Genomic DNA, 15,524 nt, shown 5'->3' on the forward strand with positions numbered 1-15,524 from the left:
ATCGATGATTATGCTAATTTTTCGATCTCATAGTCGACTATGATCACCTATCTATCACCTTGAATCCAAAAAAAACCCGTCCAGCGAGTATTTCCACAAGTATTTAAAGTCACAGTGCTCCCACACATCTCTTCTTTACTCCTGCCTTCGTGTGTACACCTCTCCCCTTGGTGCTTTTTATGCTCCTCATTACACCTGGCCATACCCAAATATTTCACCTCCATTTCACGCTACTTTCAGACACCACCACTAGTCACTCAGTTCATCCTCCGATTCTGATTCCTCCCTATAGGTATGGATTGGGCCCTGCTGTTGAGCATACGAAGGATGCAAATCTTTAGATGACACGCGCCTTGGAAGGTAGGCTGGTTGCCAGCTGCGTGGATTATCGCCTACAGTTCGAAGGGACTGTGAATAACTTTGGAATTGGTTTTTATTCTGTGACTGCGAACTCTGTTGAGGTACACGGCTTCCTTCGTCGATGGAAGGGTTCCTAGTAATGCCAGGCCTGCTGGCTGATGCAGGAGGTTGGAATGAGCGTGAATATGCAGATGCTGTCATTGCCACAGAATGTGGTACAGGCGGGAGACCCGTGTAGGGCTCTTTTTCAGGAACGGCGGGAGGAACGGGAGGAGGTCGGTATGAAACGGTGGGTGCATTATTTGCAGCGTTACGTCTATGGTACGAATCGAACGTACGAGACATGGCTGCATCCTGCTCGGGCGTGATAGTGGGTTTCCAAATCTCGGGTACGTTTGGCGTAGAGCGTATATTGCTGTTTATGCTGCTGCTTACGCTAGTTTTATTTCGAAGGCTTCCTCTCCTCATATTATCTGACATGGCCGCATCCTGCTCGGGCGTGATAGTGGGTTTCCAAATCTCGGGCGTAGAGCGTATACCGCTGCTACTTATGCTAGCCTTGTATTGAAGGTTTCCTCTTCTGATACTGTCCGGCATATCCAGAGGAGGAGGAGACAGTCTGGTCATCCCTTCCATCTGGTGTACAAAAGGAGGCATCTTAGGCCGGTCCTGGATTCTCTCGCTCGTGTGCAAGGTGGAAGGAGCCCTGTAAGTACCCACCCCTTCTCCACTAATGGACCCGGAACGACTTTTCGTTTTATCAGGCCTTCCAGCGCCATAAAGATGTTCACCCCCTCGATCCCTCCAATCAGCAAAGTAACTGCCTTCACGTCCAGTCTCCTTGGTCCCCTTCGGAGTCAAGAGACCGTCTGATTTCCGATCTGTGGTAAGAGTCTTAGGACTCTCCGTTCGGGGAGGCTGAGCAGGTTGCTGTAGCTCAGCCTGTTCCCTCTCTTTCGCTTTCCTGTCCCAAATCGCTTGTAGTTGATTCTGCATTTTCCTATCTTTTGCTATCTTGTCCAAAATTGCTTGTTGTTCCTTCACCATTTCATTTGACCATGTCACATCTACTTTCTGGCCAGCACCCCAGCGACGTTCCTGTCTCTCCTGTTGGAGGGCAGTTTGGAACTGGTTTTCCGCCAATTTACGGATGTTATTCATCGCCTCATGGTGCTCCCTGCTTATACTCTCCCGATCTTCTTCGCTTACGACAGCCTGCGCCAGTCTGTCCCGCATACGCTTCCTAGCTTCATCGACCATTGAACTGAGGTTCACTGTGATCCTATCTCTGAGATTGAGCTTCCATCGCTCGTCAGGTTCCGTGTCAAGGTCAGCATGAGGGTCGGCGGGAGGGTTGTGTATCAATGTTGCCATCTCTTAGGCAAGGAATGGAGCTGAGGTCGGGGAGTGGTAGATGGTGTGGATATATGGCTGGAGGGCTTATCAGGTGCAAAGACACAGCCTGAGATTTCAGCGCTTGGAGAGTAAGAAGAGAAAATGGATGGGTGAGATAGGGTCAGGCGTAGGACCTCGCTGGTAGAGGACGTCTTTCATGATTCCATTATTATATATTACAGAGACTGGGCGTTAGCCAGCCTGCAGGCAGCATTCAACGTGGTTTATGTGCGGGTCGGCGACTGTTACTGCATACACCGGAAGAGTCGCACAAAAATGTGCCAACTGAAACGGAGTGCCACTGTTTTGCTTGGTCTCCTCTAAGCAAACCCTCCGAAGGTTGAATTTCCTATTTCCTGGCAACATTGTGTACTGAACGGACTCCTGTTTTTATTTATTACAGTGAATAGCCCCTTGACCAAATGGATGCGGTATTATACGCGGCGAGCTTAGTCACGGTCAGGAAAATGCCGCGACTTTTTGATCGATAGAAAGAAGTTCTGTTAAGAAAAGCCAAAGTACACAAGAACGGATAGACATCTTGTTGGTAGGAATTAAATTGAAGATGGGCCTGAGTACGTTGCTATCCCTAAGAACAAATTAACAGACTGAAATGGGCATAGTGAAACGTCTGGCACGATCATATTGTTGATTGCCCAGAAAGACCAGATACATCAATGGAGAAAGAGTTCAAAATAACATACTCCAAGACCTGATGAAGCCTTTAAAGGTCCATCGCTGGTGCGTCTTCCATCTAACATGAAACTGATGGACGATTTTCTAAATACAACTCGTATGTAGAGTTTGCTCGGAACGACTTGATTCGATTCAAGTTCGGAGTGAGCGGATGGGATTCGGGTTACTTGGAAGAATGACCGATGGTTTCTGGTGAGAGGCTATTAGAAAGGATCAACAGTGCCCAAGGATAGTCCCAGTCATCGAATTAAGGTATGAGCTGCCTTCCTATCATCAAGGTCTAGCGGACTGACTTTCAGGGCCCTCTATTATAATGTTTGATGCATAGCCTATCTGGAAGGTATGTCGAAGATCTGAAAAGTCTTGCGTCACTGAACGTGGCCCTCGTGTTTTAAAACAGAAGGAGCATAACATCATATCTTGTGGTTTGACCGTGACTATCGGCGCAGCCCTAACGACAACACCCCTTCATATGTGTTCTCAGCAGAAATCTGAAACTGTGATATTGCGAAGTAGTTGTCTATGTGGAACTTGCCGCACATATCAAAGTTTCAACGATCACGACAACTTCAGTAGCGTTATGTGCAAAGACCTCAAACAATAACTCCCAAATCGTACGTTGGAACAGACTGTCGGTAATCTCTTTTGATGTTTCGACTTATAAGCAATATTTCAAACCATGCTTGCTGTAAAGATGTTATGCGGATGGTGACAACAATGTGCAACTCCACAATGTTCGTCATGATCATCTATCAAATCGGTATTTTTTTTCGTTGGCATCGCTTTCTGATGTTAGCCCTGTTTAAAGGAAGGCTGCTGGTGGGACTGAATGAGTATCCACCCAACTTGCTTGAGCTTACTATGCGTCTGAAAATTTGCGAAATATGGGTTGTGACTGCAGCGGCGTTGTTAGGGGTAGCTGCGCAAGGTTCTCGTGCGTTTTCTACGAGTTCGATCCAGGTACGTCGGTTTTTCTATCCAGTCAGAATTCTTGTAACGTTTACACTTTAGTGAGTGCGATCATTAGCTTGTGGAATGCTTTAGCTGAAGGTTTTCCAGGTATTTGGAGTTCACACCTCGGGAGACTGCTATATCTGCTCGGGTATATCTCGACGTAAGTTCTTTTTACTACTATCAAGTAATGGATTGTTGAAGACCAGCACTCTCAATACTGCTACTGCCTCACAGAAATATATCATTGGTAGGTGGTCGAGATCTTCATCATGCGTTGATGACTGCTCACTATCCCGACCTCAATTACCAGTCTGCGACCTTGCACCTATGTGTTTTCTTACTCCTCTTCCTACAGTCTCGGTTGTCACATCCTCAATTACGAGCAATGTTCAACTCTTGCCCACCATTAGCCTCACTACTGTAAAACTTTATTCCTCTCAGTGGATTTCTCCCTGGCAAAGTCCCCCTGTCCGCACTTCAACTACGCCAACAAGCGTAGGTACCACGTCCACATCCACACCCACATCCGCATCCGCATCCACATCCACTTCCATAGATATTTATACCTCTTCAGGAACTTCCTTTATGGACACGACTTCTGTCGTTTCCTCAGTCGTGGATGGTCAGTTTACAATCACTGCCACTTTCAGGACGACTTCCACGCTGGCGGATACTTCACGGTCCCACATTGGTGCCATTGCGGGTGGTGCAGCCGGGGGTGTAGCTAGCATTGCAATTGTTATCATATGCGCTATTTTATTTATGCGCCGACGTGCTAAAGTCATTACTCCGTCATTGGATGAATCTACACACCATAGCACCGTGATTAGGACACCAGGGCCACATGCCTTACCATCGCTTCGCCCAACTCCAGTAACGTCCTCAGTTATTGAAGGACATGTCAGACCCTTCGGAGTAGACCTAGATTCTCGCCACAGCTTGGTATCACAAACTCAGCCTCGACCGTCCTCGATGCCACCACCGGATAGGAAGGAAGACTTCGCCATGCCTACCAACTTGAACACCGCCCAGTCGAATAGTATTAACGATCCACTCACACATACTATACTCCGGTCACCTCTCCAGTCTTCTTCTCGATCATCCATAGCGGCACCATCATACAGGTCCGAGCCTTCCAGCAGTGCGGAGTCTAACGCTTTAAATGCATCACTTATCCGACCCTCCAATTACCCGCTTTTGCAGGCTAGTCCTCGATCATCTTCGGAAGTACAATTGTCCAGGACAGGCAATCAAGTATGGCATGAGAGCATAACCGATACATGTCCTCCCAGTTACATATCCTCGCAACCTTCCCTTCTACCATCGTCGGTGGTACCATCGATTAGGACGGCAGATAGTGACATGCACATTAGTACCACCGGATCTGACCTCCCTGCATACTCTCGTGTTGCCGCTGAGTCTCGGCAGTCCTTGGCGGCACCATCTTATAGTAGTAGGCCAGGTTCAAGTTAACACCGTCGTTGAGCCAAATTTTCTTGTCGATACCATCCCAGCTTTACCCCGAGCGTCAAGCCTGGTGGCCTACCTTTGATGGCTAAAATGGCAGCCATCTGCCGATCGAAGTGTAATGTTCTCGCGTGCTATTTATCCAAAATCCCCACCAGTAAAATGAGAATTGTTCTGTCTATCTAGAATCCCAGTACACTTGCTTCCAAAACTATAATCAATTATGCGGCTGTGTCACTTCACGTTTCATTTCCTTTGAATATCTTTAGGTCATCCTTTCAGTCTCTATGACCTCCACGCACACATCACTCCTGTTCTTTACATCTGGCTTCGTGTGCACACCTTTCCTCTTGGCGCCTTTTATCCTCCTCTTACGCCTGGCCACCTCTTCTACACATCTCAGCTCCATTTCAGGCTGCTCTCGGACACCACCTGCTTACTCACTCAATTCATCCTCCGATTCTGGTTCCTCCCTATAGGTATGAGTTGGGCCCTGCTGTCGAGCATAAACAGGGCGGATATCTTTAGGTTGTAAGCGTCCTGGAACGTAGGAAGAAAGCCAGCTGCGTGGAATATCGTCTGGGGTTCGAATGGACTGTTAATAACTTTAAAATTGACTTTTATTCTGTGATCGCGAGTTCTGCTGCGGTATGCGGCGTCCTTCGTCGATAGATGTGTTCCTAATGATGCCAGGCCTGCTGGCTGATGTAGGAGGTTGGAATGAGCGTGGATTATCAACGGGGCGTGAATATGCAGATGATGTGTTTGGCACAGAATTTGATAATACTGACAGGGAAATTGCGTAGCGCTCTTTGTCGCGCTCAGGAGAAGGTCGGTATGAAAATGTGGATGCGGTACTTGCGGTGCTACGTCTATGATACAAATAACGTACGAGACATGGCTGCATCCTTCTCAGGCGCGAGTGTAGGATTCCAAATCTCGGGTACACTTGGTGTAGAGCGTATACTGCTGTTACTTATGCTAGCCTTGTGTCGAAGGTTTCCCGTCCTGATACTATCTGACATATCAGGGGGAGAAGGTGATGATCTGGTCGTGTCCTCGATCTGGTATACAAAGGAGGCATCTTAGGCTGGTCCAGGATATTCTCGCCCGGCGTGTGCGAGATGGAAGGAGCCCTGTAAGAACCCACTCTGAGTCCTTCCCCACTAAGGGACCCGGTACAACTTTTCGTTCAGTCAGGCCTTCCAGTGCAATAAAGATGTTCACCCCCTCGGTCCCTCCAATCAGCAAAGTAATTGCCTTCACGTCCAGTCTCCTTGGTCCCCTTTGGAGTCAAGAGACCGTCTGATTTCCAATCAGTGGTAGGAGCTTGAGGACTCTCCGTTTGGTGAGGCTGAGCAGGCTGTTGTACCTCAGCCTGTTCCCGCTGTTTCACTTTCCTGTCCCAAACCGCTTGTTCCTAGGACCCCCTCCATTTTGCGGTCTCTTTCTATATTGTCCAAAGTGCTTGTTGTTCCCTCACCATTTCATTTGTCCATGTTGCATCTACGTTCCAGCCTTTCCCGCTGGAGGGCAGCTTGGGAATGGCTTTCCGCCAGTTTAACGATATGATTCGTGGTGCTCCTTGCTCATACTCTCCCGCTCTTCTTTGCTTAGGACAGCCTACGCCAGTCTGTCCTGCATATTCTTTTTAGCTTCGTCGACCATTGAACGGAGATTCATTGTGATCTCCTGTCTGAGATAGAGCTTACATTGCTCATCAGGCTCCATTTCAAGGTTGACATAAGGGAATGTGATCTGTGTCCAGGTTAACGACTGCAAACACCGGAATCTCATGCCCACACCGTGCACAGCCACTGTTTGGCTTATGCAAACGAAAGTTTGGAAATCCTGTGCGCAACATGATTGTGCACCGACTCGGAACGGACTCTTAAGATTCTTATTGTTATATTTTTTATACAGTAAGTAATAGTCCTTTTTGTGGTGCAGTATCGTACACAGTGAGCTTATTCATGATCAGGAAAATGCTGCTACTCTTGATCGACAGAGAGGAGTTCTGTTAAGAACTTTAGAAAAGCGAAAGAATAGAAGAAAGGACTATACATCTTGTTGGTAAGCATTTGATTGGGATGCTGAGCTATCCCTCACGGCAAACCAACAGACTCAAACAGGCCTAGTGAAACTTCTGACACAAACACAATGTTGATGAAAGACCGGATACATCGAAAGGAGAAAGAGCTCAAAACAACATACGCCAAGATCAAAGCCTTTCAAGGTCCACCACCGGTGCATCTTCAATCTAACTTGAAGCTAATGGACGTATGTAGAATTTGGAACTTGCTTGAAACGAGTTGATTCAAGCTCAGAATAAGCAGACGAGACACTTCCAGCTTCGTGGACAGTTGCTTGTAAGAATGGCTGATGGTGTCTCGTGAGAAGTTATAATGGAGGATCAACAATGCTGAAAGATCCCATTAGATGTGCCATACTGCCCGTGATCGACTTAAGGTATGAGCTGCCTTCCCATCATCAAGGTCTAGCGGACTGACTTTCAGGGCCCTCTATTATAATGTTTGACGCATAGCATATCTGGAAGGTATGTCGAAGATCTGAAAAGTCTTGCGTTACTGAACGTGGCCCTCATGTTTATTTTCTTTCTAGTTTGGGACGTAACATCATATCTCGTACCTCGATCGTGGCCATCTGCGCAGCCTTAACAATAATAACCCTTTGTGTGTGTTCTCAGCATAGATCTAAAACTGTGATGTCAGGAAGTAGTTGTGTATGTGGAACTTGCCACACATCAAAGTTTCAACGACCGTGACAACCTCGGTAATGTTATGCAAAAGTCTCAAACAAGCACTCCCAAAATTTTACACCGGAATAGACTGTCGGTACGAGTGAATATCTTTTGGCCATATTGACAGCTTATAAACAATATTGTAAACGATGTCTACCATAAAGATGTTGTGCAGAAGGTGACAACAATGTGCAACTCGACAATACTCATCATGATCATCTATCAAATTGGTATTTTTCGTTGGCACTGTTTCTGATGTTAGCTCTGGTTAAAGGAAAGCTGTTGGTGGGACTGAATGAGTAGCCACCCAACTTGCTTGAGCTTACTATGCGTCTGAAAATTTGCGAAATATGGGTTGTGACTGCAGCAGCGTTGTTAGGGGTAGCTGCGCAAGGTCCACATACATTGTCTACGAGTTCAATCCAGGTATGTTGGCCTTTCCTATCCAGTCAGGATTCTCGTAATGTTTACTTTTCAGTGAGTGCAAGCATTAGTATGCGGAATGTTTTGGCTGAAGGTCTTCCAGGTATCTGGAGCTCACACCTCGGGAGACTATTACATCCGCTCAGGTATATCTTGAAGTAATTTTCTTGCACTACTCCCAGATGTAAATCTCAAGTAATGGGTTATTGCAGAAGATCAGCACTCTCGATACTGCTACTACCATACAGCAAGATTTTGGTAGGTGGCTGAAAGTTGTTATGTGTTAATGACTGCTGACTATCCCCGCTCTAGTTGTTATACATTTTGCAAGAGCCGACAGCTCCGCTACAAGTTCATGCGGTGGTCTTCTTGGGCTTGGAATTGGATGTCCTTCTACATCCTTGACTTCCATACACCCGACTACGACACTCACGCCCACCAGTAGCCTCTACAACACTTCTGTTCTCGTCATTCCTACTCTGCAGCCCAGTTACCCTGCAGCCACTAACCGCTCACATATTCCTACAAGCAGCATAAGTCCAACTACGTCAACAAGCCTAGGCACCACTTCTATGTCCACAGATATCTATACCTCTTCAGAAACTTCATTTATGGATACAACTCCTGTCTTTTCCTCGGTCTTGAGTGGAAAGCTCACAACCACTACCTCTTCAGGAATGCAGTCTATGGACACAACATCTGTTGTCTCCTCGGTCACGGTTGGTCAGCTTACACTCACTACAACTTTCAGGACGACTTCCACGTTGGCAGATGTTTCAGGCTCCCACACTGGTGCTATTGTGGGTGGTGCAGCCGGGGGTGCAGCCGTCCTTGCAATTATCATCTTAAGTGCTGTTTTATTTATGCGCCGACGTGCGAAGATCATTGCTCCATCAACGAAGGAATCTACCTACCATAGCATAGGGACTTCAGGGCCACATATTCCATTGTTGCTTCGCCCATCTCCAATAGCACTTTCAGCTATTGAAGAACAAGCCAGACCTTTTGGCATAAACTTGGATTCTCACAATAGCTTGGCGTCACAACCTCAGCCTCGGCGGTCCTCGATGCTACCATCGGATAGGAAGGAGGACTTTGCCATGTCTATCAACACCGCCGAGTCTAATATCATCAATGGTCCACTCGCACATGCTACACTCCGGTCACCTTTGATAACTCAGGTACACTACGAAGAATATCGCGCTAGTGCTAAACCTGTTGATAACTCATTTGTTCAACTTGCATCTCATCCATCCCCGACGGTACCATTGTATTGGACAGAGGATGATCTTGGACCTACCGGAATTTCAGAACCTCTTCTAGCACCTGTCCAGTCTTCTCCTCGATTATTTATAGCGATACCGTCATACAGGCCCGAGCCTTCCAGCAGGGCGGAGTCTAACAATTTCCATACATCACCCATGCACCCTTTGTTACAATCATTCCCAGGGTCAACATCACGTAGAACAGAATACGACCCAAGGCCGGCTAGAATCACTGGGTCAGATGCTTCCAATTACCAGCTTATGCAAACTAGGCCTCAATCATCTTTGGCAGTGCAGTTGTCTAGGACAGGAAATCAAGTATGGCATGGGAGCACAACTGAGCCATGTCCCCCCAGTTACTCATTTCCGCAACCTTCCTTTCAACCATCGTTGGTGGCACCGTCATTTAGGACCGCAGATAGCAACATGCCCATTGGCACCGCCGAATTTGATCTTCCTGCCTATTCAAGTGTTACCGCTCGGTCTCGGCAGTCCTTAGCGGCACCATCGTATAGTACTACAATCTAACACTGTTGTGGATCCTATCCTAGATTTACCCTGAGTGTTGTCTTTTACGCTCTTGTATGGAGATGGGTGTTAAGCTGGCCTACGCTTGATGGCTAGAATGGCGGCCATTCAACCAGTCAATGCTTATTGTTCTTGGGTACAATTTATCCAAAATCCTAGGTAGTAAAATGGGAATCGTTCGTTTATTTAGAAGTCCAATACACTCACTTCCAATTTCTCTACTTCTCCCTTATTAATTATCGCATCCTGGCTACTATACTGGTATCCTGGAGTCCAACCATCCAAAACTCCTACTACCATCTATATTTCTTTTTTACCTGAGGAGTTGATTAACCGTGTGATATGCATTTTTTGAATGTCCTATATTATTACTGTATATTCTCTGAAATATGGTTCATGTTGGATGTAGATGTAGAAACTAGGAACAGTCAGGGCTACATTATAGAGTATTGGTTGGAATGATAACAAGGGAGAAATATAAATAAGACATACCCTCAGTTGTACACAGAACAACTGAGGGGATTGGATGAACAAGAAGAGAATCTGTATATGAGAATTGAATGTATCAGGCGTGGTTGGTGTGTATAAGTTGAGGTGGCCTGTGCACCAATATATCCCATCAGTAAAATTTTTGGTTCTGCCTTACTTATAAAATGGCCTGGTTGCCACATAGCATCTCAGACTCATCTATGAGTTCTGAGGTGAGACCCTTATGTTTCCCCCCTTCAAATACCTAACTAATCATTAGTATAGCTTTTATCTTATCTAGATTGGATTGGATCCAATCAATCTCAGGTTATGATCCCTGTTAACAATGTCAACAACAAATAATTGCTCAGAATACCAAAGCCTGAGCCTGACAGCTCAAACTGGTCTATATATTGACAAAACCGGATAAACCCGGTCTCTGCTAAAGCAGCCATTGTTCTCCATGGAGCATAATGGCTGCTTCATGGAGTCACCATTGTTCTTCTAGGAGCACAATTGTACTCCAAGGAGTCATTATACTGTAGCGAGTAGCACCTCCGACTATAAGTAGTAGGGGGTTTAGTATAGGAATACCTCAGTCGTTTCTATAGCCTCTTAGGTAGCGGCTGAGTTTCATTTAGATTTATTATATATAAGACAAGATTAGCTTGGGCACTGGCGGATAAGGAGTGATTAGAGCACTTACTTGGTATGGCACCAACACCTCCAGTGACCCTGACAATGGCAGCAGAGCGAAAGACTCTTGCAGCCTGGTCCGAGTAAGAGAACTATGAGCAAAACATCCTGGGATGTACAATCCCAGTGTTACAATCTGGTCTTCCATTATGATTGTATTATTAAGAACAAAGCTTGAAGGAAGTGTCTAGCCACTTGCTGAGAGCAATCAGGGACTGGAACTAGAGTCCAATGTGAGTAACTTTATTATTAGAGAGTATGACAGGTATACAGTACCTAGAGTCCAATGTGAGTAACTAGAGAATAGGAAGCATTGGACTCTGCAGTACTGTCCGAAGTTTTGTAAACAAAGGTAAACAAAGCAGCCACAAAGGCAAAATAATAGAGAACACAATCAATAGTGAATGATAGAAGAATAGATAGAGAAAGGAATAAAAATATATAGGTAGCACAAAGGTGCAGAATCACCAAAACTAACACTCCCCCCTGATGCTGTACCTCCCAAGCATCAGCTCCCCCCTGATCTAATAAGTCCCATCATCTTCCTGAACACTTCCACTTTAGGCTTGGCAAGAGCCTTGGTCAACAAGTCTGCAGGCATTTCAGCAGTGGGAACAAAGGTAGGAGCAATCTGCCCAGAGTCAACAACATCTCTCAACCAATGCCATCGTAGATCAAGGTGTTTCATCCGACCATGGTGCTCAGGGTTCTTGGATACAGAGATGGCAGATTGGTTGTCAATATGAAGGGTGGAAGGAGAGGTGATAGGATAGCCCATTTCCTTCAACAAATTTTGCATCCAGCAAATCTCTTTGCCAGCCTCAACAGCAGCAATGTATTCTGCTTCAGTGGTGGACAGAGCAACAATGTTCTGAAGCTTGGAGCTCCAGGAGACAGCACTAGATCCCATCTTGACAATATAGGCACCAGTAGAACGACCAGAGTCCTTGTAACCACCATGATCAGCATCAGAGAAAGTAGTGAAGAGTTCAGTGGAATTGGGATCAGGACCAAGGACAAGGGAATGATCAAGGGTGCCTTGCAAGTAGCGGAACAAGTGCTTGACAGCGCTCCAGTGAGTAAGACCAGGATTAGAGTTATATCTGGCAAGGACTCCAACAGTGTAGGCAATGTCAGGACGAGTGGTAGTGGCCAGATACATCAAAGCACCAACAGCAGCAAGGTAGGGAATGTCCTTCATCAAAGCAGCATCACTGGATGTTTTGGGAGACATGTCCTTGGTGAGGCGCAAACCAGGATCCATGGGAGTGGACACAGGCTTGCAGTCCTTCATGCCAAAGCGCTCCAGAATGTCCAGAGTGTACTGATGTTGAGAGAGGGAGATGGTGCGATCACTTAGGTCTCTAGTGATGGAAATGCCAAGTAGGTAAAAAGTAGGGCCAAGATCACGAAGCTTAAAGTGCAGGGAGAGGTCCTTGACAGCTTGGTCAAGTGCAGAAGTAGAAGTGGATGCCAGTGTCATGTCATCAACAAAGACAGGCAGGATAATGTGCACATCAGCTCTGTTAAAGACATAGATGGCAGAGTCTGAATAAGTACGCTTGAATCCGAGTTTTTCAAGCACAGTGTGCATCTTCTGGTTCCACATTCTGCCTCCCTGCTTTGTCCCATAGATGGCCTTGTCCAACTGGCAAACAAGATTGCGAGGACCCTGATGGAATCCCTCTGGCTGATGCATGTAGACCTTGACATCCATGACTCCATTCAGGAATGTATGGGAAATGTCAATGGAGCGCAAATGGAGGTTGTGGATGGCTGCAATGGCAAGGACAACTCTGATGGATGATATGCGGACAGTAGGTGCAAATATTTCGAGGAAATCAAAGCCAGGGCGCTGGTTATAACCTTTGGCCACATATCTGGCCTTGTAGCGCTCAACAGTGCCATCTGAGTTGCGCTTGATCTTGAAGACCCACTTGCCACCAATAGCCTTGACTCCAGGAGGTAGTTCCACTAGTGACCAAGTACCATTGCGCTCATGAGCTTGAAGCTCTTCCATGGCTGCCTCTCTCTATTTATCTGCATCAGGACGCTTCATTGCATCTGCAAATGACCTAGGCTCAGCAGAGTCTCCAAAGTGTGCCACTTCATCATCAACTGCCTCAGAATCACTGTCATCACTCTCAATGGCAGGAGTAGGTTGTCTGTGTTGAAGCCACCATGGTCTAGGTGGTCTCCTAGCCCTTACAGGGCGTCTCAGTGCAATAGGCAAGTCAGGAGAAGGTGAGCGATGACGAGGGTGATTTGGAAGCTCAGGAGGTTGATTCACAGATAGTTTTGCATCAAGGTCTAAATGAGGCCCATTGTCAGGCAATGGCTGAGGCTGCTGAAGCGCAGCTGGTGGGCCCATATCTCCCCCTGGACCTGGTGCAGGGACATCCTCAATCAGGCCCAATGGCATGGATAGCGAAGGTGGAGTGGGAGGTGGAGGCGGGACATTGTCAGAGGACCTCTTCAAGCCAGGGAAGTAGCGCTCATCAAAATCAGCTCTCTCAGAGATAACAGTGCACTTGGTGGTAGGATTGTAGAATTTCCATCCCTTGTACCCCTCAGGGTAACCAATGAACACACATTTCTCCATATGAGAGCCAAAAACGCCTCTTTTGTCCTTTTGCACATGCACATAGGCAGTGCAGCCCCAAACACGAAGGTGAGACATGTCAGGCTTGCGTCCATACCACAACTCAAATGGAGTGGCATGGGCCACTGCATCAGTGGGACACCTGTTCCAGACATGCACCAAAGCGGACAGACATTCACCCCAGAAGCTGTTAGGCAATGCAGATTCTGATAACATGGCAGTGATACGCTCAGTCAGAAGTCTGTTTGCTCGCTCTGCCACACCATTCTGCTGAGGACGATTCCTGGTGGTATGCTGTCTGACAATCCCATGGTCATCTGTGAATTGCTCAAATTCCTTGGACATGTACTCTCCCCCTTTGTCATCGCGCAGAGCCTTGATTTTACGCTCCAATTGAGTCTCAGCATAAGCCTTGAATCTCTTGAAAGCATCAAAGACATCTGACTTGGCCTTGAGAGGCACAACAACACGGAATCGACTGTGATCGTCAATGAAGGTGACCCAGTAGCGATAACCAGAGAATGTGGGGGAAGAGACTTGGTGTACATCAGAATGGATGAGGTCCAAAGGATGAGCAGAGCGAGTATCAGATGAGGGGAATGGATTGGCATGCATCTTGCCAGACAAGCACGGTTCACAGACAGGATCAGGAGCAGCCTTGGATTCCAGCGTAAGCCCAGTGACCAGATCTCTCTGTATCAGTCTCTTGAGATCAGCATGATGGTGGTGAGCCAATCTGCGATGCCAGAGCATCAAATCAAGTGGTATAGTTGCAGTAAAATATCCCAATTCAACACAAGCAGCAGTAGATCCATCAAGGAATGCTGCATTGTTGTCATTGATAGTTGCAGTGAACAAGAGAGTGTTGTCACGCATAAAGGACATGGAATGAGACGAAATAGTGACATTGAAACCACTTTGACGAGTTAAATACAAGACTGAGAGGAGATTATTTCGAAGATCTGGTACATGGAGCACTCTAGAGAATTCCACAGCCCTAGCCACTTTGCCATTCATCACAGGATTAAACACCACAGTACCAACACCAGCTGAATAGACAACAGTGTGATCAGCCAGCTTGATTGGCACACGATATGGGGTATAGTGGTACACCCAATGATGATGAGGTGTCATATGAGAAGTGGCGCCTGTGTCTGCATTCCAATCAATGTCAGCATCAAGTTGGAGAGGGCAATGAGGATCAGAGGGATGAATGGAACAAAGACTTGCATTTCCAGCTGATTCAGTGACCACAGTAGATGAATTGGCATTGTTGGGCGAAGATTTGGGCTGCTGAGAGGTATTCTGAGAGTTGCTGGAGCCTGCCTGAGCCTTATTGCCACACTTGTAGCGATTCTTAGCACCCTCCACTGCCTGTCGGCGACTAGCAATGTATCTGTGGCATTTGTCTTGGGTATGACCAAGTAAACCACAGAAATCACACTGGACGCGAGTAGAGGTGGTGGATTGGTTGCAATGATGGCAGTTAGGATGGGTGCAGGTGCTATTGGTAGTGATAGACGAAGAATGCAAGGCAGAATCAACTTCAGCACGACAACGGTGATTGACCTCTTCAGCAAGGAAAGCATCCCTGAGCTGGGTCTTGTCCAAGGTGCCCAGAAGTAGTAGAGATGAAGTGAAGTGGGCATATTGATCAGGAAGTGCCCTAATCATGGCCATGCATGTCAATTCATAGTCCAATTCAGACAATGAGAAGCCAGTAGGACGAAGATTTTGAATCTGATGCATGCCCACTAACAAGACACAGTCTTGAGGCACTGGAGCACAATGAAAATAACACTCAGAAGAAGAGGAAGAGGTGGGAGTGGTTACCCATTTGGTAGGACCGAGTTGGTTATTGGTAGACAACAGGAGGACTCGCTGAGTCCTTCCCCATGTATTGCTCCTG

At 46.7% G+C, this 15,524-nt stretch overlaps 6 protein-coding genes across 6 annotated transcripts; 2 read left to right on the forward strand and 4 right to left on the reverse strand.

Annotated features, from left to right (window-relative positions):
* Window positions 1-1,390: 1,390 nt before the first annotated feature.
* SERLADRAFT_402086 (uncharacterized protein) lies at window positions 1,391-1,734 on the reverse strand (the record flags this gene model as incomplete). Its single annotated transcript, XM_007323663.1, has 1 exon — window positions 1,391-1,734. A coding segment is annotated over one exon (344 nt), but the record flags the coding sequence as incomplete, so codon positions are not given.
* A 2,432-nt stretch (window positions 1,735-4,166) lies between these two features.
* On the forward strand, window positions 4,167-5,077 carry SERLADRAFT_402088 (uncharacterized protein; the record flags this gene model as incomplete). The annotated part of the gene is made up of 1 exon (XM_007323664.1): window positions 4,167-5,077. One exon carries the CDS (start codon window positions 4,378-4,380, stop codon window positions 4,876-4,878), a length of 501 nt encoding a protein of 166 aa, XP_007323726.1.
* A 60-nt stretch (window positions 5,078-5,137) lies between these two features.
* On the reverse strand, window positions 5,138-5,897 carry SERLADRAFT_443064 (uncharacterized protein; the record flags this gene model as incomplete). The annotated part of the gene is made up of 4 exons (XM_007323665.1): window positions 5,138-5,262; window positions 5,317-5,451; window positions 5,491-5,682; window positions 5,765-5,897. 4 exons carry the CDS (start codon window positions 5,895-5,897, stop codon window positions 5,138-5,140), a joined length of 585 nt encoding a protein of 194 aa, XP_007323727.1.
* A 598-nt stretch (window positions 5,898-6,495) lies between these two features.
* SERLADRAFT_402091 (uncharacterized protein) lies at window positions 6,496-6,696 on the reverse strand (the record flags this gene model as incomplete). The annotated part of the gene is made up of 1 exon (XM_007323666.1): window positions 6,496-6,696. A coding segment is annotated over one exon (201 nt), but the record flags the coding sequence as incomplete, so codon positions are not given.
* Window positions 6,697-6,727: 31 nt separating this feature from the next.
* SERLADRAFT_402092 (uncharacterized protein) lies at window positions 6,728-7,581 on the forward strand (the record flags this gene model as incomplete). Its single annotated transcript, XM_007323667.1, has 6 exons — window positions 6,728-6,794; window positions 6,854-6,945; window positions 6,995-7,152; window positions 7,209-7,341; window positions 7,418-7,429; window positions 7,495-7,581. 2 exons carry the CDS (start codon window positions 7,033-7,035, stop codon window positions 7,266-7,268), a joined length of 180 nt encoding a protein of 59 aa, XP_007323729.1.
* Window positions 7,582-14,502: 6,921 nt separating this feature from the next.
* On the reverse strand, window positions 14,503-14,952 carry SERLADRAFT_402094 (uncharacterized protein; the record flags this gene model as incomplete). Its single annotated transcript, XM_007323668.1, has 2 exons — window positions 14,503-14,769; window positions 14,846-14,952. A coding segment is annotated over one exon (185 nt), but the record flags the coding sequence as incomplete, so codon positions are not given.
* Window positions 14,953-15,524: the final 572 nt, after the last annotated feature.

This window comes from Serpula lacrymans, assembly GCF_000218685.1.
Source record: "Serpula lacrymans var. lacrymans S7.9 unplaced genomic scaffold SERLAscaffold_16, whole genome shotgun sequence".
Lineage (NCBI taxonomy): Eukaryota > Fungi > Basidiomycota > Agaricomycetes > Boletales > Serpulaceae > Serpula > Serpula lacrymans.